Source organism: Garra rufa, chromosome 22 (genome assembly GCF_049309525.1).
Source record: "Garra rufa chromosome 22, GarRuf1.0, whole genome shotgun sequence".
NCBI lineage: Eukaryota > Metazoa > Chordata > Actinopteri > Cypriniformes > Cyprinidae > Garra > Garra rufa.
Window position 1 is genome coordinate 12,971,822 of NC_133382.1, and position 26,078 is coordinate 12,997,899.

General features: G+C 44.4%; 1 protein-coding gene across 2 annotated transcripts in view; it reads left to right on the forward strand.

The window, feature by feature from the left end:
- grid1b (glutamate receptor, ionotropic, delta 1b) overlaps positions 1 to 26,078 on the forward strand; it is a 467,814-nt gene that overhangs the window by 403,742 nt on the left and 37,994 nt on the right. For both annotated transcript variants that reach the window (XM_073828690.1, XM_073828691.1), the window contains exons 7-8: positions 5,926 to 6,045; positions 25,774 to 25,875. In XM_073828690.1, coding sequence (XP_073684791.1) covers positions 5,926 to 6,045; positions 25,774 to 25,875 — 222 coding nt within the window. The remainder of the gene's footprint in view (positions 1 to 5,925; positions 6,046 to 25,773; positions 25,876 to 26,078) is intronic.

The window sequence follows — 26,078 nt, forward strand, 5'->3', positions numbered from 1 at the left end:
GTTCTCCTCGGCCCTCGAGCACACGAGGAGAAAAGATGGTCCTTTGTCGGGGCGTACCCGGATCAAGAGGGACCCAAGTGGTGCCTGGAAACTTCTGGCCAGGGCACTGGAATGGCTCCACCTGGAAAAACTGCCAGGACGCGAGTAGAATTACATCTCTGCCTGGGACGTGCCCAGCGAAGAGGGAATGCAAAAACACCTCGGCCCTCGGGCTCACGAGGTGGAGACCTCTGTCTGGTGACCAACCAGACCGAGAGGAAGGAGTCGTCCTCGGCCCTTGGGCACACGAGGAGACAATAGTCCTTTGTCGGGGCGCACCCGGACAAGAGGGACACAAATAGTGCCTGGAAACTTCTGGCCAGGGCACTGACATGGGCTCCGCCTGGGAAACTGCCAGGACGTGAGCGAAATTACATCTCTGCCTGGGGGGTACCCAGCGAAGAGGGAACTTCTACCTCGGCCCTCAGGCTCACAAGGTATATCTCCTGTCAGCTTAGGACAGAGGAGCCAGGAGTGGCTCGTAGGTCTAGCTCGTAGAACCTAACAAAGGTCAAAGGTGTAGACCAACCCGCCGCACTGCAGATGTCCTGGATAGGGACACCTGCCATCAGAGCTTTCGAGGCTGCCATGCCTCGAGTAGAGTGAGCCTTGACGCCCATCGGTGATGGGAGGCCAGAGGACTCATAGGCAGTAGTTATTGCATCCACAATCCATCTACTGATAGTATGCTTAGTTGCCGGGAGCCCCCTCTTAGGGGGACCGTAACAAACTAGCAGTTGCTCTGACTTTCGCCACAGTTCAGCTCTGTGGACATATGTGTCCAGTGCTCGCACTGGACACATGCAGTATACTTCCGATGGTCGTTCTCCACGAATGGAGGAGGATAGAAGGCCTGTAGGGCGACTGGCTGTGGTACCACTGTTGGGACCTTCGGTACGTACCCTGAAGGTCTCCTACTCTCCTCAGAGAAGTAAGAGCCAACAGCAGCGCCGTCTTAATGGTAAGGAAGCGATCTGAAATCTCCTCTAAGGGCTCGAAAGGAGGCCTACAGAGGGCTTCAAGTACCACAGCGAGACCCCATGATGGGGTTCTGGGTGTCACCCGTGGCTTTATCCTGAGTGCACCACGAAGGAAACGTGTGACCAGAGGGTTCTTACCCACTGACACGCCACCAAGAGGGGTGTGGAAGGCCGATAATGCCGCCACGTAAACCTTCAGGGTGGAGTGGGCTATCCCAGTGGAGAAGCGAGACTGCAGGAACTCCAGCACTGTACCAACCGGGCAGTGAACTGGGTCAGCGTGTCGCTCTCTACACCATGAAGTGAAGAGTTTCCACTTCAGGTCATAAAGTTTCCTTGTAGAGGGAGCTCTAGAGTGAAGGATGGTCTCAGCAACCTCAGTTGAGAGACCCTCACTTATGAGATGCGCCCCCTCAGGGGCCACACCCATAGTTTCCACTTCTCTGGGTGGGGGTGGCAGATTGCGCCCCCAGCCTGAGAAAGAAGATCCCTCCTGATCGGAATCTCTCTGACGGAGAGCCGTCTAGGAGGGCTATGATGTCCGAGAACCATACTCGGGTCGGCCAGTATGGGGCTACTAATAGTAGACTGACTCTGTACCGGCGTACTCTTTCTAGAACTCCCGGGAGCAGGGCGAACGGGGAAAAGGCGTACAGACGGAGCCTCGGCCACGTCTGTACCATGGCGTCCAGTCCCAATGGAGCTGGAGGCACTAGAGAGAACCAGAGGGGACCTTGCGATGTCTGTTGAGTCGCAAAAGGTCCACCTGAGCCTGGTCGAACACTCTCCATATCTGCTTCACCCCTCGGGGTGAAGCATTCCATTCTCCGAGCCTCAGCCGGGCATCTGCTCTTGAGTGCACTGTTGGAGGAAAGCGTATGACCCAGGGGATTCTAACCACTGACAAGCACCGAAAAGGGGCGTGGAAGGCCAGTAATTCCGCCACGTACACCTTTTGGGTGGAGTGGGTCAACCCTGCGGAAAGCGAGACTGCAGCGACTTCAGTACTGTACCAATTGGGCAGTAAGCTGAGTCATATTTGGTGCTGGTTACACCACGCAGTAAACCACTTTCCCTTAAGGCCATAGGACTTCCTCATAGAGGGAGCTCTGGAGTAAAAAGGATGGTCTCAGCAACCTCGGTTGAGAGACCGGTCTCCATGAGATGTGCCCCCTCAGGGGTCACCCTCAAAAACTCCAGGGAGTAGAACGATCGGGGGGAAGGGCGTACAGACAAGGCCTCAGCCATGTCTGTACCATAGCATCCAGTCCCGCAGGAGCTGGAAGCAGTAGAGAGCACCAGAGGGGTCATTGCGATGTCTCATGAGTCGCAAATGAGTCCCCTGAATCTGGCCAGACACTCTCTAACTCTGCTTCACTCATACTGGGTGAAGCACACATCCCCGGGCCTTGGCCCCTGCCTCGACAGGACGTCTGCTCTCATAAAACACCAAGATTTCCTCCACATGTCCAGGGCACGTAGGCATTGCCGCGTGACCTTGAACTTGCGGAATGAATTTCCCCCTCGGGGAAAATCCCTTGGTCTTGAGCCACTACTGTAGCGGCCTCATGTGCAGCAGGCCAAAAGGTATCACGTTGGCTGCTGCTGCCATAAGATCTAACAGTACTTGAAACTGTTTGACAGTGAGTGACAGGCCTAGCTTGACCGCATTTGCTGCAGTAAGGATCGACTCGATCCGAGCAGGAGACAACCGTGCCTGCATCGTGGTCGAATCCCATACGACACATAGATAAGTGGTTCTCTGTAATGGAGACAGCACACTTTTCTTGGCGTTGAGTCTCAACCCCAATTCTTTCATGTGAGCGAGAGCAGCACCTCGATGCTGCCTGGCTTACAGTGGTCGAGTATATGGATGCTCTGGAATCATGGAGGAGCCAGAGCCGCATCCACACCCTCTGCGAAAGTTAGGGGGGGAGAGTGCTAGGCTGAAAGAAGAGCTCCCTGCTGTTGTTGAGGAAGGATGGAGACATTCTTAGATCTATCATGACAAATTCGTCCTCGAACCTGATTTGTGACGTAACCGCCAGTCTGAACTTCAGTTACTCTGACTGAAAGATTCAACTGTCTGAGATCTAGGAAGGGCCGTAGCCCCCCATCCTTCATGAAGAGGGACCACCTCGATGGTCCCTGTCTAGAGCCTGCTCGGAGCCCACCTCGGTGGAAGCCCCGCGTTGAAGGAGGGTTCTTTAGATATAGTAACCCTTCTTCACAGAACGCAGGACCCACGTAGATACTGTCGGCAGTCGTAATAACGCTGCCAGAAGTTCTACTGAGGGTACCAGCCTCTCGAGACTGGCCTCTATTTTGCCCTGAGCTTACAGCTCGGTGCCCTGTAACGGTGAACCGGCAGGAGACACCTGAACTGCAGCTGCAAGTGTGGGCGATTGAGGGAACGGAACGTCGGTGACGCTCTCCGTATCCACCTCCTCAGAGGAGGATAAACGTAGCACTGAGGCCCATTTGCTGGAGGAAGTACCGCCTAGCGGGCTTCCAAAACCAGCAATTGGCTGCCAGTTGTCCCTCCATCGATAACCAGACCCTGCTCTGGGTAGTAGTAATAAAAACGCCCCATATGCAGGTCCCATGTAGATATATTCAGCAGTAGTATTCACGCTGCTCGAAATTCTACTAGGGGAACCAGCCTCTCAGACTGGTTTCTGGTACTACCTAGGGTTTTTAATTCAGTGCCCTGTAACAGCTCACTGGCAGGAAGCATCTGAATTAATCCCTCTAAAGACCCCCGTGGGGGTGGCGAACTCTCTAGCTCCACTACGTTTCCGGGCGGAAAAACTAGAGAATAATGTTCGCGGGAGATTGCCGCGCCCTGTAACACAAGCAGGGTTGGCTGACAGATCTCCCTGTTTTAGCCGAGGACCTCTCAGACTGAAGCACGACCCTCAGATCGGGCTTTAGTTTTTGAAGCCCCCGGTCAGGAATGTTGCTAACCCCGTCCTCTAGGTATTACCGGAGGAAAAACGGACTGCAACGCTCCATTAAGAGCCTTTTATGTAAGGAGCTGATACACGGCCGGTTACTGCTCCCGTACAGCATCCGGCACGTGTACTTTTGCACATCAGGCTTGTATTATATACATGTGGCCTGGAAAGCAAAGACGGAGCTTCCAGTGATGATGCCAGACTGGGTGACAGATAGCTCGTAAGCGTCTGTTCAACCCCCGGCACCATCTTATACCCGTGCTCATTCAGCCCCCATTATTAATAGTAAACTATTCAAAAAAGGGGGTGAAGAGCGGGTTAAACTGGATTTTTCCGATCTAAACAGTGATTTTCTTTTTAACTGTGTAGATTGGGAAAAAACAAAAAGGCTCCTTTTTGGAAGTGCAGATCTTAGTCCGAAGAAAACAAATAGTTTGCTTTCCTACGGCTCATCTCTAAAGCAGTGGTCAAAAATAATTACTTTATTATTTGGATTGGCCATAGCTTTATTCAGTACTTCCAAAGCTCCTAACATTGAGGCAATCGGGGGGCGGTTGAATACTTTTGACAACGTTCTCCACATCAACCTCCTCGGAGGAAGACAAGAGAAACGTTGAGACCTCTTTCTGGTAGGAAGAACCGCAGCGCGGGCTTCCTCATCCAGTAGGAGATCATCCGATCTGCTATGCGGGGGAGGAGATAGGGGATTACCCGTCTCCATCCCTCTAACAGATCGAGCTGCGAACCACACGAGTGCAGCTGCCGCTCCGCCTTTTTTGCGGAAGCGGGGCCAGACCCGTGAAGAACGCTGGTGAAAACTCCCTCCTCAAAGAGAGTCTTCCGAGAACGGAGTATGTGCAGTGGAAAGCGCGCTTTCACACCGCAAACAGCCAGCCCCCTCAAGGGCTGACTGAGCATGCTCCGCACCCACACAGCCACACACAGACTGCGTGTATCCCCACCAGCAGAAAGCTTTCTCTGCCGGCAGGGAGGGACACGCTGTCTGTGAGGCTGCTAAACCGCTAGAAATACTTTTCCCCCTTTCTAAGTTGGTAACATATCCACTCAAATAAAAGTTGTGCAAACTGGCACAGAAAAGCAGTGGAATGAAACAGACAAACAGACACAGAGCGCTTCGCTGAATGACAAAAGCTGAAGCCGGTTTGAAACGCACATGCTTATATACTTCCTGGTCGCCTACGTCACCGCCCCGGTGACGTCACTCCCGTCATCCTATTGGCTACAGACTGATTCAGAGGCGGGCTCGCCAATGGCATTTCCCCAAAGCGTTGATGACGCAGTGTTGAGTTCCCGGAAGGGAACTAGTTATTATGAATTTTGCATCTAATTATACACTATTTTTAAAATTCACAAAGTGAGGAAAAATGATTGATTAATGCAGCCATATCATTATTGTTTCTGTTGTTTTGCATTTAAACCCATTCTCTCTAAAGGTGTCTGATATTGATGCTTGTCACATCACTAAACAGAGAAGCATTGTCATGATTATAATGGGGTATCTTTTTTGGTATGAATTTTAACAGCCACAAGTGTACTTTGGTTCACAAATGAATGATGTTGCATTAAGAAACCAATGCAAAAAAAGACTATTAAATATTATTATTTTTAATTATTATTATTATTAATTATTTTTTTTATTTTATTTTTTTTTAACTTGAGATATAGCTGTTTCTGAAAACCAGAACTTATTCTAGGTTTATGCCCACACTTTGCGCATCTGCTGTGCCAACTGAGCCAAACCTCTCTCCCAGTGTCCCCAGGCCATGAGGTCATTCTTATTGTCAAGCCCAAGGAAGCCCTAAGGTTTGAAATTGTAATTGGTAAAATTCAATGTATAAAGGGTACAGCACACTGCACTTTGATCTGGCTCAGTTCTTTTTACTATGTCACTTTATTGTGTATTGATATTGACAGTTTTGTTCCCACAGGGCCGAATAACTGGTCTCACCGGAATTATGGACTTCATGGACAATGGATCAAATTCCCACGTTCAGTTCGAGATTTTGGGAACCAGCTTCAGTGAGACGTTTGGAAAAGACATAAAACGAGTGAGTTCAATAGCTCAGGCTTCCATTTCTAGTATCTGGTGTAAAAGCTGACATGATTTTTTATTATTTTTTTCATTACCAGTCACCTTTAGTAAAATGAAAACTTAAATTGAGTTTCCTGTTGGGGAGTAATTTACTTTTTTGATAGACTTTCCAATGAGAACAACTTGATGTCATCTGTGCAGATTGTGTACCCAGACTGCCATTTTCACCCCTCACCTCTGTGTCAAACAGCCGAGAGGCAAGAGTAAACAGCAGTGAGGAGTCACAGAGATTTGGCAAGCTTGACAGGGCAGACCAAACATGCTATAATGCGAACTTTATGACATGTGCCTATTGCTCTGTTTAAACAGCATACAGTGCCTATTCATACCCCTTCATTTTTTTTCACTTTTTGTTAGGTTGCTGCCTTATGTTAAACTGTTTTGCATTACTTTTTCCACATCAATCTACACTCCATGCACCATAATGACAAAGCAAAAACATAATAGTCACAACTTCATACATTTATATAAAAACAAAAACTAAAACACACTGCATAACTATTCATACCTTAACTCAGTATTTAGCTAAAGCACCTTTACAGCGTCAAGTCTTTTTGGGTATAATGCAACAAGATTTGCACATCAACATTTGGCAATTATCTGCTTCATCTCACCTCTTCACCTCTCAAGCTCTGTCAGCTTGAATGGGGTCTGGCAGACATTTTCTGTTTTTTCCAGAAATGTTTGATTGGATTCAAGCCCAGGCTCAGGCTGGGCCACTCAAGGACATTCAAAGAGTTGTGTACAGTATAAGTCACTCTTGCTATGTGCTTAGGGTCATTGCCCTGTTGGAAGGTGAACCTTCTGCCCAATCTGAGTTTCTGAATGCTCTGGACTGGATTTTCATTAAAGCTATCTCAAAATATTGGTGCATTGAGCTATTCTTCTACTCTGACAACTCCCTCACTTTCTGCCACTGAAAAACAGCACCACCGCATGAGGCTGTTACCAGTACACTTTACTTTTGGGATGGTACTATGCAGGTGATGAGCAATGCCTGGTTTGCTTAAAACATGATGCTTGCAATTGAGGTTTATCAGACCACAGAATCTTGTTTCTCACAGTCTGGGGGTCCTTTAGATGCTTTTTTTTTTGCATATTCCAAGTGTGTTTTCATGTGTCTTCAGTGAGGAAAGGATTATTATTGTAAGTTTCTCTCTTCTGCATATATGATAATGAAGCTCAACTAGTGACCATCAGGTTCTTGGTCACCACTCTAGCCAAGTCCCTTCTCCATCAATTGCTCAGTTTGGCCAGGAGGCCAGTTTTAGGAGGTTGTTTCAAACTTATTCTATTAAGAGTAATAAAGATTACATTTTTCTGTGAACCTTCAATACAGCAGAATTTTTTTTTTCTGAAATCTTCCCCAGATGTGTGGCTTGATGCAGTCTTGTCTCTGAGCTCTAGGGCTTGGTTTTTGCTCTGAAATGCATTTTCAGTTGTTAGACCTTTTATTAAACATGTGTGCCTTTCCAAATCATACCCATTTAATTAAATTTGCCACAGGTTAACTTCACTTGAAGTGTAGTAACATCAACAAGCAATTTGAATGCTCCTGTGCTAAATTTAAACTGTCCCAGATAAATACTTATGCAATGGAACCATTATAGTTTTTTTTTTTTTTTTTGCTTTGCCATTATAGTGTATGAAGTGTAGATTGATGTGGAAAAGAAAAAGTAATTTAAAGCAGTTTAACATAAGGCAACAACATAACAAACTATGAAAAAATTAAAGGGTATGGATACTTTCGCAAGTCACTGTAAGCTAAGTGTTCCCTACACACTGTTTATTCAATTCCATATCTTCTAGAACAGGTTACTGAGCCTATAGTTGGATGTTTTCTCTAGTTTTTGCTGTGCTTTTTCCTAGAACAATCACAAGTAATTTTCATTACTGATATTCTGTCCTCTCTTCTCTTCTTAGCTGGATTTGCTGATTTCCATGCTTTGTTTTTGTAGTCATAAACTGTTTGGCTCCATCCATCATTTAAAAAAAAAGAGTAATATAAATTATAGGAGAGGAAACAGTCTGCTGGTAATGAAGATTTAATCACCCTGCATCCCAACCTGAATTATGAACCCACTGTATCACATTATAGCCATTAGGATCCACAGTGGCACAACCATTTACTCCCTGCCCGCACACACACGGGGCCTGGCAGTACTGGCTCCCCCTCATACAAAGCACATTTATTAGCTATAATGAAAGGAAAGGACAGCTAATGGTACGTCAAGTGTACTCAGTCCTGTTGTTGTTCATTATTAGAGAACCAGCTTTAGTCTTCTAAGCAGTGCCGCCCAAGAAGAGATTAATGTAGCCAACTGCATTTCCACCCTGGTATGGAGACAAACAGCGAGCCGTGCTGTTAATTTGACATACTGTATGTCATGGTTTGAAAACGGAGGCAAATACAATTCCTGGCTAAACAAGAAACCCTTTGGAGGTGAAAGAAGGCTGGAAAGTTTCAAGTGATTTCTTCAAGGGTGACTCAGTATCTTGACTCTTTGTTCATTTTTGTCTTATCTTAGTGTTTAGTGTCTCTGTCTGTCCAAATAGCTTTTCTCTGACTGCTTCTATATATTAGCTCTGTACAAAAATCTACTCAGCTGCCTACCAAGACAAGGATTTTAAAATGTTTGTGACGCACTCCCGTAACTAACACTTTGTCTACAGTGGATGTGAATGGGACGTTGTGTCGTGTCATGTCAAAAGCAAAAAAAGCCCTTTATAATAAATGATACTGTTGACACTGGCACACCAACAGCAGATGGATACCCATTTTTTTTTCTGACATACTTTTGCGTATTTCCAACAGCAGGACAAATGGATGAGAAAAAAAAATATAATTGAGGTAATCTGTTTTTAGATGCAGTGTAGATGGGCTTAAGCCTTTTCAGCATGTTATAGACAGGATGTAATGCTGTTACAAATTTGGAAAAAAAAATAAAATAAATAAATAAATACATAAATAAATAAATAAACTGTCACATGTTACTCTTCAAGATAAAGAAATTCTACAATGTATTGCAACAAGTTCAGTAACCAAAAAATCCATCAAGTTGGATAAAATGTGATATTTGAGTTATAAATATAAAGGAAGCTGGAGATCAAACAAATCAAGTCACTGTTATTTATATAGTGCTTTTTACAATACAGATTGTGTCAAAACAGTTTTACAGTGTTAAACAGGAAAATAGTGTGTCAAAGGAACCAAAACTCCTTTGGTGACAGAAATAGAGAAAAAACCTTGGGAGAAACCAGGCTCAGTCGGGGGGGCAGACAAAACCAGCAGTTTAATTCCAGGCTGCAACAAGGTCAGATTGTGCAGAGGACTCATCTGCTTTCCATGATCGTATACCTATGGTTGTCTATGTGACAAGGTCTTCACTGGGGATCTGTCTCTGGGGCTCATTTAGTTGTTATGGTCTCCACTGACATTTAGGGCTTTAGAGTTCATCTCTAGATTCTGATCCACCATCTGGACTGGATACGGACTGGATCCGGGTGACTACAGTGACCATCTGCAGTCACTCAGATCTGCAGTCTGTAACAGTGTACCACTAACTACTACAAAATTTAGTAAATCACATTGCATGATTTTATTTAAATAAAGCATGTGCAATAAGTTTAAATCCAAAAATAGCTATGTCCACACATTTTCATTTTTCACTGTCTTTAGCAGTGTTGGGTGTGACTAGTTACTAAGTAATTAGTTACTGTAATTTAATTACTTTTTTCTTGAAAAATAAAGTAAGGGATTACTTTTATTTTTCTCTAATTTAATTACAGTTACTTCTTATGTAATTGAACTTAATACTGTGTATAGACTGTAGAATATTTATAAACAATACAATAGTGGATTTAACATCAAAATGTACAGTTTATCCTTAAAATGCATGCTTCTTATGTACGCTTCTCATTTTAAATACTTTGGTGAGTTAATAAGAATGGTAACACTTTAGTGTCCAATTATCCCTATTAACTAGTTTGTTATTAGCATGAATATAACTGGGACATTGGCTGTTTATTATTACTTAAAAATATATATATCAATGTCTTATTCTGCAGGACTTTATTCTAAATCCTTAATCCTACCCAATTCTTAAACCTAACAACTACTTTACTAAGTATTAATAAGCAATTAGGAGTATATTTAGGCAAAAGTAAGGCATAGTTAGTTGTTAGTTAATTGTGAGAATTGGACCCTAATCTTAAGTGTGACCAGAATTTATGTAGATATTATATTATTAATTTGAAAGAATGAAATAATTACTGTTTCATGTCTAATCTTGTATCATTAACTTGTCGAGGTTGATATAGGATTTAGAAAGTAATTAGTAATAATTAATTAAATACTTTTTGGAGAGAGTAATGTGTACAGTAATCTTATTACACTGTTGAAGATGTAATTAATAACTAGTATTCCATTACTTTTTTAGAGTAACTTACCCAACACTGGACTTTAGTTTGCGCTAGTTTAAGCTGTTAGTAAATCTGACCCAATAACTCAAATGTTCTTGTGCTTTATATTTGAAATATTCTTATAACGTTCCTATATTGTCAACTATAAATCTTACAATAGGTTGGCTGTAACACTATTAGTAAACATGAACATCAGTTTCAGTTTTGTACATATATTATTTGTTTCTAATGAAATGTATTTGTTTCAAATTAAGTTAGGTTACACTTTATTTTGATAGTACATTTTAGACATCCTACAAACTATTAGTTACTAACTTTTAAGCTTATTTCTATAATGTCATTTGCTTTGCAACATTCTAGCTTGTTAGCTATGCTAAATCAGTCACTTTTTAGTGTCTGTTTTAGTAAGGACGTTGCCTTAGAAAGCAGCTGTCTGTGTGCACAGTAAACAGCTAGACTACTATTCTAACTAGCTCTATTCCATCTATGTTTTGGAATAGAGCTATTACTTTCCTTTGATTCCTCTTTTTCCTATGTACCACACTATTGCATGCATATCCTTGTTTAATTTTCCATTTTCTCTCTATTATAATTTGCCAATTAGCCTTTTTCTGTTTCCTGACAAAGACAAAATTTTAGAGTAATCAAAATCTCATCTCATAATGTAACTTGCAGCATACATTGTTACTATAATACTTTGGAATCAAAGGCTGATTCGAGACAAAGAAAATGGACAATGAGATGGAACAATTCTGAGTTATTACTGAAATTGCTGAAATTGGTCAAAAGAGTGTCAAAATAGGTGTTATGTGAATGTGGGTGTCTAAAATCATAGCCATGCATCAATAGTTAAAAATGTATCCAATTATAAAAACACAAAGATTTCTTTTCTGTTTAAACATAGCATATTTCACTCAGATTTGAGGATTCTTAAATATGTGTCCCTTATCATATGGTAATACTGTTCTTTTATATAAACCATGAAACTGAATTATTACCATATCATATCATGCTGTTGACAGTACCAAAAAAAATGGACAGTAGCATTTGTCAATGTCCCAATTTTAGGCTTTGTTTATAGAGTTCACTAAGTAGTTGGTTACTGTTCTACGTTAAGCAGTGTTTACCAGAAACAGATAAATATGTGCAACCTGACAGAAGAGCTGTTGGAACTATTCAAAAGTGGTAGCAATGATTGATCATGAAAACACATTGATTGCATTACTTGATTTTTGTGTGATTTGATTCTTCAAAACATTTCATACTAATCGAAGTCCAGTAACAAAACACAAATGTACCAAAACAGAACAGATGTCACACTAGCCCTCCTGATTAGTTGAGTAGTCAAAATGACTAAAATGCACATACCTAGTAAGGACATCTCAAGGTGTGTTTTCCTGCTAAGCTTTTTAGGTTTTCAGTGGAAAGAGAAACACAAGGTGGTGATAAACACAGTGTCAGAGAGTTTGCTGGGCCAGCTGTTCTGTCTAATGCTGTCCAATGAAATGCTACAGCTGCCGTTTATAAGATGCTATGGCCAATCACGATATAGCAAAGCCCAGATAAGCTTTTGGAGCTCTTGGCTTGGTCCCAGTCACGTATCAGGCTTTGCCACCAAACAAAAGCGTAGCGTACATCCATTCTCGCTATTGAATTAGCAAGCTATTAGATGCCCTGGTACCATGAATACATCAGACAAAAACACAGATGTTTCTGATGTGAAGTGAAATATCACTCCACTTAGCTTAGAGAGGAAATCAGGACATGTTACTGACTTTTCACTAAGGCTAACTATTAGCGGGAAAACAAAGAAAAGAAAAAGACTGGTTGTAAGATTTACTTTGAAAATCAGATTAAAATAGCATTTGCTTGCAAAACATACATTTTATGTTAACTTTATTTATTTAACTATATTTAATAACCTTTTTTTATCTTGAATATGCTGTGTAAATACAACTGAAATTTGGTTTGGTTTCAAAATACAGCTCTAATCTCCCAAAAGCACAAAAAAAATATCATAAAAGTAGACCATATGACTAATAAAAAATAAAAAGCAGTCTTTTGCGGCCTTTGTGTAAATACTTGATTACTTGTTTTAGCTTTAAATGGCAAGCATAAAGCACAACACTGACTCAGCACATTAAAATGGCAAGAAAAAAAATGCCTGTTCCACTAAATTTAGATGTCTTAGTGTAGTCATAGTCAGTCTTAGTCTTAGTCATTTTAAATTCTCGTTTCATACAACACAGATTGGCAAAAAGAGTGGATGTCCACAGAGTCCTGTTTGCTTTTACCCAGTCATTTATTATTTAAAAACTTTTATCCCAAAGTCATCGAGGTCTGAGCAAACAGATAAATGCTTGTCTAGTTTGGGGTCAAGACTGATAAGACATCAAATAGAGGATGAAGGATATGCTTTTGTTTGTTCGCTGAGTCTCTTGAGCCCCTGGATAAGACGGCCATCTATCAAGTCTTCAATTTCATTTGTCATCGGAGAGAAAACTTTGGCAGAAAGCGGAAAAATCTGACAGTATTTGATGAATTGGTGGCCTCCTCATTCTCATCCATGCTCTTTCAGATCATCACTCTAAGCAGAGCCGTGACAGACAGACAGGGTGAAGTGTTGCCAGACATTTGTGTTTAACGCTGTTGTCTACAGGAAGCAGTAGTATTTTCAGTCATACATTTAGAAAAAGCTCAATGACTCATTTACTATACAGCCAATTTGCTAAGACAGATTTTAAGACTGTGTCATTTCTGCGTCTCACTAGCTTCACCAAACACTGGTTGAAGTGATGTTTAAACTTATCAGGGAAATCAATGTATGAATGACTTACAGTGCCGCTGACTAATACTGGCACCCTTGGTAAATATGAGCAAAGGCGGATGTGGAAATTTGGCTGCATTCACACCATGTCATAATTACCATAGTTCCAGTATGACAACACATGACATTTTACCCATAGCTTTCTATGTTCTGGGACTCAGAGTTAACGCCTAAGTAGCGCCAAATTGAGTCTGGCGGCAGTCAGGTGGTACAGCTGTCATTGGTCCAAGTTGTAACTCTCAGAACATTCTGAGTTTACAAGTTGTAATTACAAGTTCAGGAGCACTTGAGGGCTTTGGCGTTGATAGTTTTGCCATAGAAACACACAATTCAGAGTAGAATATCACGTGTTGTCATCTCAGAATTACAACATGGTGTGAAGGCAGCTTTAATCTCCATCATTAATCACATTATGAAATGTGTTTCTTTAATGCATGTTGGCCACAATTATTGGCACCCCTAGAAATTCCCATTCATATTTACATTTTTAAGCACACCTAGAAGCATGCAATTTTACAGCCATGACTTCCTGTTTTACAGGATTATACATATGAAGAACACAAAAGTCCAAATTTACTTATTCATCTATCACAAGGTGTAAAACCAAATAATATAGTTCTGATGTTCAGAACAAGATTGTTAAGCTACACAAAATGGAAAGTGGCTGTTTGAAAATAGCTAAAACACTGAAAATCCCCATTTCAACCATCAGGGCAATAATTAGTAGTTCCAGTCAACTAAAGATGTTATAAATCTGTCTGGAAGAGTGTCTATATCATCCTGATGCACAATGAGGAGAAGAGTCCTCTCCAATAGTGATGCGCGGGTCGTCTCATAACCCGCGGGCCCCGCGGGTAACCCGCGGGTCGGGTTGGGGCGGGTAAAGAAACTGTCACTTTATTTGCGGGGCGGGTTGGGGCGGGTCATTAAAAACAAAATAAAATTTAAAAAAATCAATGTATGTTGCGTGCAATCCCCTATAGCCTATATTACATATTTGGGAATATCTATTTTCATATTTTATTAAGTTCTTTAATAAGGTTATCAACACGTCACGTCACGAAAGCGCCAAGCAGCTCCCGCTGCCAGCCACAAGCGCATCAAGCGAACTCACATTCAGCTCTGCTGGCCTGGTGCTATGCGTATTTAAATCTCCTCTGATGCGCATTATCCTGCATTAGCCAAAATCATGACAGTCAACCACATCCAGTCATATGTGAATGAATGTAAATATTCGCTAAAAACACACAATAAAGACAGCAATGATGTAGTCAGGACTGTGGCGCCGGCTTGCTTTGAAATGTATTGCGCCCGCTGCGTCCTGCACCCTAGTCATTTTAAACAGTACATAATAACGAACACAATATCTTACAAATAAAAAGAAGCAGATTTTCATGATCAGAACTTCCTTAAACCAGTGAACCTTTAAACCTTTCAGTCCAAGGATCCAGTAAACGAATGCGTTCAAATAGAAAGTTCAAACCGATATTCATAAATGAAGCATATATACCCACATTTCTTCCGGCACCACTAACGTTACACCACTGATTATCTTGTTATTAATATGATTTGATTTATGGTTCATATTCATAATCGTACAGTATTGTTGCCAGTTTAAAGGGCGAAAAGCACTTTCGGTTTTCATTTGCATTACAATGCATAGTATGTCTATTTAATTGTCGCGGGTGCGGGGCGGGGCGGGTTGTAAAAATAGACACAGTACTGCGGGGCGGGCTGGGGCGGGCCAAATAATTTCATAATTGCGGGACCCGCGGGTTGAAAAAAACCCCGACCCGCGCATCACTACTCTCCAAGGATCACAGCTGGAGAACTGCAGATATTATTTGAATTTTGGGGGCAGAAAGCCTTAAAAGTAAAATATAAAAAAGCCCCTACATCACAACATGTTGTTCAGGAGGGTTTTAAGAAAATTTATCCTCGTTCACCCAAATACAAACTCAAACAAATTTAGTTGTCAAACATGACTGGAACTTCAAGCAGGACTGGCTTCTATGTTCATATAAAACTAAAAAAAGATGGGTTTGGTGCAAACAAGAATAAAAAGTACCCCATGCCCAGAGTTAAATGTACTGCTGGACTTTTAATGTAGTGGGCTTATTTTTGTGCCTTGGGACAGCTTGTTTAGATACATGGCATTATGGATTCTATCAAATACTAGCAGATACAAAAATCTAAACCTGACTGCTTCTATTAGAAAAAGTATAATGGGCCATGACTGGATCTTCAATCAGTAAAATGTGTCACTGAGCACAAAATTAAACTTCTGCATGACCATCCCAGTTACCTGACCTGAACCCTAGAAAAGGTCTCTAATCTCTTGTCAGGTGTTCTCCATCTCGCCTTTTAGGAGAAAACGTCTCGGGTTACGTATGTAACCTTAGTTCCCTGAAGGAACGAGATGCCGCGTCAGAAACGCTATGGGGAACGCCATTGGTGGGCAGCATTCTGAGTCATTGTCTAACAACCAATAGTACGACGGGAGTGACGTCACAGGCGCGGTGACGTCAGCGACCAGGAAGTATAAACATGTGCGTTTGAAGCCGGCGGCAGCTCTTTAGGAATGAAGCGAGCGCCGCAGGGTGCGGGAATTATGGTCCGTGACGCGGCGTCTCGTTCCCTCAGGGAACTAAGGTTACATACGTAACCCAAGACGTTCCCTTCCGGGAACTCGAGCCGTGTCAGAAACGCTATGGGGAACGAGATGTCAATGCCCCCATAATTTCCAAAGCCCTGCCTAGTGTCTGCTAGGACAAGGGTGGAAGAAAGTTGTGTCTGGTGGACCTTGCCAGAGCACAGGAAGAGACTCGGCCTGGGGGTATTGCCAGGTCGCAAGTAGAATGAGCCATTGTCTAGTATTCCACGGACAAGAGGGCCATGCGATCCTCGGCCCTCGGGCACACGAGGAAGGTAGTAGACCTCTGTCTGGTCGCCTGGTCTTAGTCCTTTGTCTGGGAAGAGCCAGAACAAGAGGGACCGCAAAAACCATTGTCTAGTTTTCCACGGACAAGAGGGTGTGTATGGTCCTCGGCCTTTGGGCACGCGAGGACAGGGTACTCGACCTCCTACAGTGCTCCTCGGCCCTCAGGCCCACAAGGAGAAGTGGTAGTCCTTTGTCTGGGGTACCGCCAGAACAAGAGGGACTGAAAGACTCGGCCTGGTGACCTTGCCAGGACGCGAGAAGTATAAGCCTTTGTCTAGTATTTCACGGACAAGAGGGCAGTATGAAAAACAGTGATACGCCTCTGCCTGGTAGCCAGCCAGCGCAGGAGGTACTCCTCGGCCCTCGGGCGCACGAGGAGTTTTAGTCCTTTGTCTGGGAAGGGCCAGAACAAGAGGGACTGGAAATGACTCGGCCTGGTGACCTTGCCAGGACGCGAGGGGAATAAGCCATTGTCTGGTATTCCACGGACAAGAGGGCAATGAGATCCTCGGCCTTTAGGCACACGAGGAAAACAGTGATACACCTCTGCCTGGTAGCCAGCCAGCGCAAGAGGTACTCCTCGGCCCTCGAGCGCACGAGGAGTCTAAGTCCTTTGTCTGGGAAGAGCCAGAACAAGAGGGACTGAATAAACTCGGCCTGGTAATCCTGCCAGGACACGAGGGGAATAGGCCATTGTCTAGTATTCCACGGACAAGAGGGCAATATGATCCTCAGCCCTCAGGCACACGAGGGATAGTAGTGGACCTCTGCCTGGTCGCCAGCCAGCGCGAGAGGTACTCCTCGGCCCTCGGGCGCACAAGGAGTCTAAGTCCTTTGTCTGGAAGGAGCCAGAACAAGAGGGACTGAAATAAACTCGGCCTGGTAATCCTACCAGGACACGAGGGGAATAAGCCATTGTCTAGTATTCCACGGACAAGAGGGCAATATGAACCTCGGCCCTCAGGCACACGAGGAAAATGGTAGACCTCTGCTTGGTTGCCAGCCAGCGCAGGAGGTATTCCTCAGCCCGCGGGCGCACGAGGAGTCTTAGTCCTTTGTCTGGGAAGAGCCAGAACAAGAGGGACTGGAAATGACTCGGCCTGGTGACTTTGCCAGGACGCGAGAGGTATGAGCCTTTGTCTAGTATTCCACGGACAAAAAGGCAGTGTGATCCTCGGCCCTCAGGCACACGAGGATGCAGTTCTCTACCGCTGCTTGCCATGTGGCCAATCGCAGGGGGAGAAATACTCCTCGGCCCTCAGGCACTCGAGGAGAAAGATGGCAAAAGGACTTCTCTTCTTTTTTTGTAAAAAGAATGCGCCTTGAGAAGTCTCCTCCTGGCTAGGGAGGGGGCTGAATCTCTCGGGCTTAGCCTTGCTAAGGCGAGAGGACGAAGGAGCCCGGAGTGGCTCTGAGGTCGAGTTCATAGAACCTGACAAACGTCAGGGGAGAGGACCAAACCGCAGCACTGCAGATGTCCTGGATTGGGACACCTGCCATTAGAGCTTTGGAGGCCGATAGGCCTCGAGTGGAGTGAGCCTTGACTCCCAACGGGGATGGGAGACCAGAGGACTCGTAGGCGGTAGAAATGGCATCTATGATCCATCTACTGATTGTAGGCTTTGAGGCCGGGCACCCCCTTTTTGGAGGGCCGAAACAGACAAACAGTTGCTCTGTTTTACGCCACGCGGCAGCTTTGTGGACGTATGCGTCTAGCGCTCTAACTGGACACATACAGTTATACTTCCTATGGTCGGGCTCCATGAATGGAGGAGGATAAAACGCCTGAAGCGTGATTGGCTGTGATGCTAGGGACGTGACCTTGGGAACGTACCCAACTCTCGGGTAGAGAAATGCTTTGGCCACCCCTGGGGCAAAGTCAATATGAGAAGGGGCCACTGATAGGGCCTGTAGGTCCCCAACTCTCTTTAGAGAGGTAAGAGATAGCAGCAGCGCTGTCTTTATAGTAAGCATGCGATCTGAGATCTCCTCTATGGGCTCAAATGGAGGCTTACATAGGGCTTCTAGCATCACGGCTAGGTCCCACGTAGGAACCCTCGGTTTCACTCGAGGCCTCAGCCTGAGTGCACCGCGGAGGAAACGAATGACCAGGGGGTCTCTGCCCACTGAGAGGCCACCATGAGGGGCGTGGTAGGCAGATATGGCCGCCACGTACACCTTCAGGGTGGAGTGAGCTAGCCCCGCGGAAAGACGAGTTTGTAGGAACTCCAGTACTGTACCTATCGGGCAGTTAACTGGGTCTAAACTGTGTTACAGTTGTACGCCATAGAACAAACAGGTTCCACTTAAGGCCATAAAGTTTCCTCGTAGAGGGAGCTCTGGATTGGAGAAGGGTCTCAACAACCTCGGTTGAGAGACCAGCTTCTATGAGTTGCGCCCCCTCAGGGGCCATACCCATAACTTCCACCTCTCCGGGTGGGGGTGGCAGTTTGCGCCCCCAGCCTGAGAGAGAAGGTCCCTCCTGACGGGGATCTCCCACGGCGAGCCGTCGAGGAGGGCGATTAGGTCCGAGAACCATACTCGGGCCGGCCAGTACGGGGCTACTAGCAACAGTCACACTTGATGCCGGCGTACCCTTTCCAGAACTCCTGGGAGCAGAGCGATCGGGGGAAAAGCGTACAGACGAAGCCTCGGCCACGTCTGTACCATAGCATCCATTCCGAGAGGAGCTGGAGGAACTAGAGAGTACCAGAGGGGACATTGCGATGTCTCTCGAGTCGCGAAGAGGTCCACCTGAGCCTGGCCAAACACTCTCCAGATCTGCTTCACTACTTGTGGGTGAAGCATCCATTCCCCGGGCCTCGGCCCCTGCCTCGACAGGACGTCTGCTCCCACATTCAGATGTCCAGGAATATGGACTGCTCTCAGGGAGAGAAGTTTTCCTTGAGACCACAGGAGGATCCGGTACGCCAGCTTGTATAAGGGGCGTGAGCGGAGACCTCCTTGATGATTTATATAGTAGACTACCGCAGTGCTGTCTGTACGGACCAGCACGTGACGGTTTCTCAGGTCTGGAAGGAAACACTTCAGGGCCTGGAAAACGGCCAGCATCTCTAGGCAATTTATGTGCCAAGAGAGATGGTGATCGCTCCAAAGGCCTTGGGCTGAGCGGCCACTCATGACCGCTCCCCAGCCGGTGAGGGATGCATCTGTTGCTAGCGTGACGCGGCGACAAGGAGCTCCCAACACCGGACCCTGAGGTTTCTTCCACATGGCCAAGGCACGTAGGCATCGCCGCGTGACCTTGATCTTGCGGAGTGGGTTTCCCCTCGGGGAGAACCCCCTGGTTTTGAGCCACCACTGCAGTGGTCTCATGTACAGCAGACCAAAAGGTATCACGTTGGATGCTGCTGCCATAAGACCTAACAGTACTTGGAACTGTTTGACAGTGAGTGACAGGCCTAGCTTGACCGCATTGACTGCAGTAAGGATCGACTCGATCCGAGCAGGTGACATTCGTGCCTGCATCGTGGTCGAATCCCAAATTACACCTAGATAAGTGGTTCTCTGTAGTGGAGAAAGCACACTTTTCTTGGCGTTGAGTCTCAACCCCAATTCTTTCATGTGAGCGAGAACAACACCTCGATGTTGAACCGCTAACTGTTCCGAGCTGGCCAGGATCAGCCAGTCATCTATGTAATTGAGTATGCGGATTCCCTGAAGTCGCAGAGGAGCCAGAGCAGCATCCACACAATTTGTAAAAGTTCGGGGTGAGAGAGCTAGGCCGAAAGGAAGCACTCTGTATTGGTAAGCTTTGCCCCTGAAAGCGAACCTGAGAAACTTGTGTTGAGGAAGGATGGAGACGTGAAAGTATGCATCTTTTAGATCTATCGTGACAAACCAGTCCTCGGACCTGATTTGAGACACGACATGTTTGACAGTTAACATTTTGAACTTCAGTTTCTTGACTGAGCGGTTCAACTGCCTGAGATCTAAAATGGGCCGAAGCCCTCCATCCTTCTTGGGAACAATGAAGTACCGGCTGTAGAACCCGGACTCTCTGTCTTGTGGAGAGACCACCTCGATGGCCTCAGGAGAGTTTCTACTTCCTGTTCCATTACCAGACCCTGCTCGGGGTTCACCAGAGTCGGAAATACCCCGCTGAAAGGTGGCGGCTTGGCGCCGAATTGAATGCAATAACCTTTCTCTACAGTGCGCAGGACCCACGTAGAAATATTTGGCAGTAGTTTCCACGCTTCCAGAAATTCTACTAAGGGAACCAGCCTCTCGAGACTGGTTTCTGGATTTATTTGAGGAACTGATTCGGTGACCTGTAACAGCGTACTGGCAGGATGCACCTGAATTCGTTTCTCTGAGGACCCCCGTAGGGGTTGCGAACTCTCCAGGTCCGCTACGTTTCCGGGCGGAACGGCTAGAGAATGATGTTCGCGGGAGATTGCCGCGCCCTGTAACACTGGCAGGGTTAGCTGACAGATCTCCTGAGGGCCCCGAGGGGGTTTGGTGACCATAAGCTGTGGTGCAACGCAAACCCCCTCGAGAGGGGCTGCCCTCATCGGCCCTGTGGCACAACCGTCAGGGCCGTTTAGCCGAGGACCTCTTAGATTGGAGGACGACCCTCAGGTCAGGCCTCTTCTTAGAGGCCTCCGACTTAGAGCGTCGCTGGCCCCGCCCTCTAGGCTTCGCCGGAGGAGCGCGGGCGGCAACGCTCTGCTTTTGTGCCTCTCTGTGTGAGGAGCTCGTACACGGTTGAGGCTGTTCCCATCTAGCAGCCTCAGAAGAGTAAACGCGGCGAGGAAGATACGTCCTGAACGCCGCCGCCTGCTTACGGGCCTCCTGGTGCCTGGCGACAACTGTGTCGACGGAGGCACCGAAGAGGCCGGTGGGCTGCAGGGGAGCATCCAGAAGCGTGGCCCTGTCCTTCTTTTTTAGGTCGGACAGGGTCAGCCACAGATGCCTCTCCGCGGCCACCAGGGCTGCCATAGACCGCCCAACAGCACGGGTCTCCTTGGTGGCGCGGAGAGCGAGATCTGCCGTGCGGTGCATGTCTGTGACATTCACTTCCTCGCCGTCGCTCAACTCTTTCAGCAGGTCGGCTTGGTAAGCTTGGAGGATTGCCATAGTGTGAAGGCAAGAACCAGCCTGACCTGCTGCCGTGTACGCCTTGCCCATCAAGCTGGATGTAACTTTTAATGGCTTGGTGGGCAAGAACGGAGCCTTCAAAGACGATGCCGAACCGGGGGACAGATAGCTAGCCAGCGTCTGTTCTACCCGTGGCATCATCTTATAACCGTACTCCTCTGCACCCCCCACATTTCCATAATTTTCGGAGGGGTTAAAGAGGCGGTAGGAGTACGGATTCTCCCACGATCTAGAAAGTTCTTTATGAAGATCGGGGAAGAAGGGAAGGCTCCGTTTAGGGCAGTGGTTCCCAAACTGGGGGGCGCGACCTTATGATAAGGGGGGCGCGGCAAGGCTAGTGTACAGTCAGACTATTTTTATAGAGATTCGAAAGAGATAAACGGCCGAAACTACCTGTCGCGCCCCCCGGCAATATTCAGCGTGCACTGCTCAACGTGTGACGCTCTGATCGGTATTCCGCTCTATGAATGTGCGTTCCGTTGAGTTTCTCACGGCCCATATGAATGCTCCACTCGTGTACCACTTATGCTCAATGGAAAAGCAAAGTCCGCTCAAATAACGCGTCGACAAAAATGTCTATGTGTACTTGTTCCTGTTTGCAATAGCGCCACATACTGTGCTGTGACCATAGGCGGATTAACCATATGGGCAACTGGGCAAGTGCCCAAGGGAACCACGTCCAAGGGGGGGCACGACGCAAATAAATTTTCTCCGGTAAGATGTCTGTTTAGGCATGGCCTATATATACCCTTTCATCAGAACATACTAAGTCAGTGGATGCGCGATCTATCGCCAGATTCACACAAACTGCGTGAACCCGTGCGCTTTCATTTTAACGCCTATATAGGGTAGCGCGGGGCACAAACTAACGCGGGGTTAGTTGTAACACGCGTGGTTTAAATATTTCCACACATGCTAGCATAACCAAATTTACCGTATTTACTAGTTGCCATAGCAACACTATGAGGAGAAAAAAGTGCGCCAAAATTCAAAAGCCTTTTGAAGATATCGCTGAATGTTTATTTTACCATAGTAAAAGTACATTTCTGGCTTTTGTATATTTAGTATATTATAGTATATTTTTCATTTCAGTTTTAAGTATTCATTTAAAATAAGACAAATCTGCTATTATTTTAATCTCTAATTTGTTATTTATCAGTTTAGATATCTTATTACTTCGCAAACCATCAGAAGACACTAACCTGTATTATTTTCCAGTCGCGCAGACGGGGAACGTTGTAACACTGTGTTACATTGTGCCCCGCTATTATATGCTATTCTATGACATTAGCGATGCAATTTACACTATTTACTTTTATGGATTTTAATGAGAAACCACAAGAAACAGGTGAATAAAGACTGACAATGGATGTTTAATGTTCAGAAATGATTATTTCAAGAAATGTAAAGCATTTGGCTGGTTTATGTGTGTGGTGTTCTATGAGAGCTGTGTGTGGAGGAGTGGAGTGTTTTTCTTAATGTCTAAATGTGTTTAATCTATTTGTCCACAATATTGTTTTGAACTACTGTACAGCTGTGTGTTGCGATCAGGGCCGTTCCAAGCATGGTTGGTTCATTGTCACAACTCCAAAATTAGATTATTTAATTAAAAAAAAAAAAAAAAAAAAACGTCATTACTTTATTTGAAAAAGTCAATACATGTATTTTATTGACAAAATATTTTAGTTTGTTGTGTATATTTTATTCGATCAGATAACATTATAAGCTGTCATATTGTTATGTTACAACGTACCCCTCAGATGTTACAATGTACCCCACCTACGGGGCATGTTGTCACATGTCACTTCCTTTCTTTTGAGGTAAATAATGAAAAACGTATACACTGTAAATATGAAACAAAGTGACATATTTGTACTAGACATGTGTGAAAATAATGTGGATAAAAATTGTACTCTGAACCCCACGTGAATTTACATAAACCGCGAAATTCAAAAAGTGTTAGGTTGTGCCCCGCTCTCCCCTATAACTCAACCAAATGGGGGGGGGGGGGAAAGTTTGGGAACCACTGGTTTAGGGGGTGCTGACTTTGTCCGCAGGAAGCGTTCATCAAGTCTGCTTTGCTGCGGCTCATGATGTTGTTCAGGAAGATAGAAGAAGCCCTGAGACCTCCTCTCGGGGGGAAGAAACCGCAGTGCGGGCTTCCACATCCAAGAGGAGATCGCTCGATCCGCCGAGTGAGGAAGGAGATAGGGATTCACCCATCTCCATAGCCTCCAGCAGATCGAGCTGCGAACCCCACGAGTGCAGCTGCCGCTCCGCCTCGGCGGAAGCGGGGCCAGACCCGCGGGGTGCGCTGGTGAAAGCCCCCTCAAAGGTGTTCCCTTGGAAAATAGAGGTTGCAATAATTGGGTGCTGATAATTGTGGCCAATGTGAACTAGATAAAAAAAATACATTTCATAATGTGAGTTTCCCCCCAGTATCCATTGTTTTACTTTTACAATAATACTTCTTTGAATAAAAAATCCAAAATTTACCTTTACTCATATTTACCAAGTGTGCCAATATTAGTGGAGTGCACTGTTTTTGTCTCTGCATATACTCTGGAATATGATCACATATTTTGATAAATGACAATACAAAATGACAACAAAATTAGAACTTTTTGCCTTTTAGTCCATACAGTATAGAGGGAAACATCAATATGCTATTCTTCTCTCAAATGCTCTCATACACTGTGGGAGTAGTGAAATGCACATTTTCCGCTTTTAGTCCTGTTGTTCGCCATATGTTTCATCTCATTGATATTTCTTGTCTTTTTGACATGTTATGATGGCAAATATAAACGATAAGATTACTACAATAGCTTAATGTTTGCCAATTAGCTATTAAAACATGAGCAAAGTTTATGTATAAAACACTCATGGCACTCATACTCATACTACTTCTTTTCTCTCCAACACATTGTTAATTAATGGTGAGTCTGTCCATGGTTTCAAGATGCAATATTATGAATTGGTAGTCCCAAAACTTGCATACTCCTCCTCAAAAAAATAAAAAAAAAATCTAATTTTCACAATGTGACAGTGTAAAATGAAATGACTTGGACTTCAAAACTTGTTCCAGTGTAATCAGTGTAGCAAATCTGTAACAACTATGAGTTTCATACTATTATTTAAAACAGAATAAGCAGATAATGTTCTTGCTGTAGCAGTATATTTATAAATTTAGGGCAAGTTCTCACACAGAGCACCTACCAACCCACCAACACCACTACACATAGTTATAGACGCTTTCATTTGTCTTTATTTTCACTTTGTGACTGTTCAGAGCATTGCTCTGAAAGAAAATGAGGGATTTCATAAATTTTTCAACATTTCAAGCTTTCCCCTGTGCCCCTGCTGTAGGGCTGTTATACTGTAATGAAGAAATCCCTTATGACTAAGGACGCCAAGTATTGGCTTAAAAAAAAATATGCTGTTGAAAAAAAAAAGAAGAAGAAGAAGAAGAAGAATTTTGGGTCCCAAGGCAAGTGATGGCAGTATGCAGTCATCAGATGCATTTTGTAATTTGATCCAATGCCACCACCTGGAACCAGACCAGCGTAGTACTTGTCCTCATGGAAGATTAATGAAGAGAAAATGCTGTGCCTCCTAAAGGGATATGCCTGTTACTTTATACATGCATGCAAATGTTCTTTTTCTTCTGAGTACATTCTATGGCAACACATTTGATGTGCTTACAGCTAATGCAAACACCTCAAAGAAAAACACTCATCACTTTGAAATGAGCTTAGTCCTCAATGTTAAATGATGTTATTAAACTTCATTGTCACCTGTTTCTTTGAGTAAATTGATGATTAATGAGATTAGTCTTCTAAATCAGGTCATTAAATATAGTGTCATTGATATTGATAACTAATCGCCTACAGTGTCAATGTGGATTGTGTATATTGATTTTGATATGTGAGCCATGTTAATGTGTTAAACCAAATCATAATTGGAATTAATTTAATCATCTTCATTTTAGCCCCCCACTCAAGACAACTGAATATTTTTGTGTGCTGTTCATAATACTTGCACACACACATAATAATATAAATATCATAATGCATGTTATAACGGATTTAAATACTTCAACTATGACTGGTTCCATTTTTCAAAATTTTTCACAATTTTAGTGGCCAAATTGGAAAAAAATAAACTCAACAACAGTTCTTAAGATTTAAGTTGAAGTGAATTTTTTCCACTTTTCACCAGCCAATATTTTGATTTATTTCTTGTACATATAAATCCCCTGTTTCACTTGAAAATATGACTTATGGTAAACTTCCAAGTCAGAAGTCAGACAGAAAGATTGCAGATAAATGAAGCTAATGTTGACCTCTTTCTGTTTTGTTTTTTATGTCCTACAGTTGGCTACATGGGATTCTGTCCATGGTCTGAATGGAAGTCTAAAGGAGAGCCGCATCGAGAATGGCATGCAGGGGGTTACCGTTAAAGTTGTAACGTTGTTGGTAATACTTACTTTTATCATTGTAACATGTAAAATATGTATGTTTTGTGGTGTTGATGCGTAAATGTGTGAATAATAACCATTACGTTTTTTTTTTACAGTCAGCGCTCAAGTAATAGATATTGTTGTACTTATCAGAGCACAGAATCCGCAACCCTCAAACTCTGCATCCCTCATTCAGAAAGATTTACACAACCCAAAGCC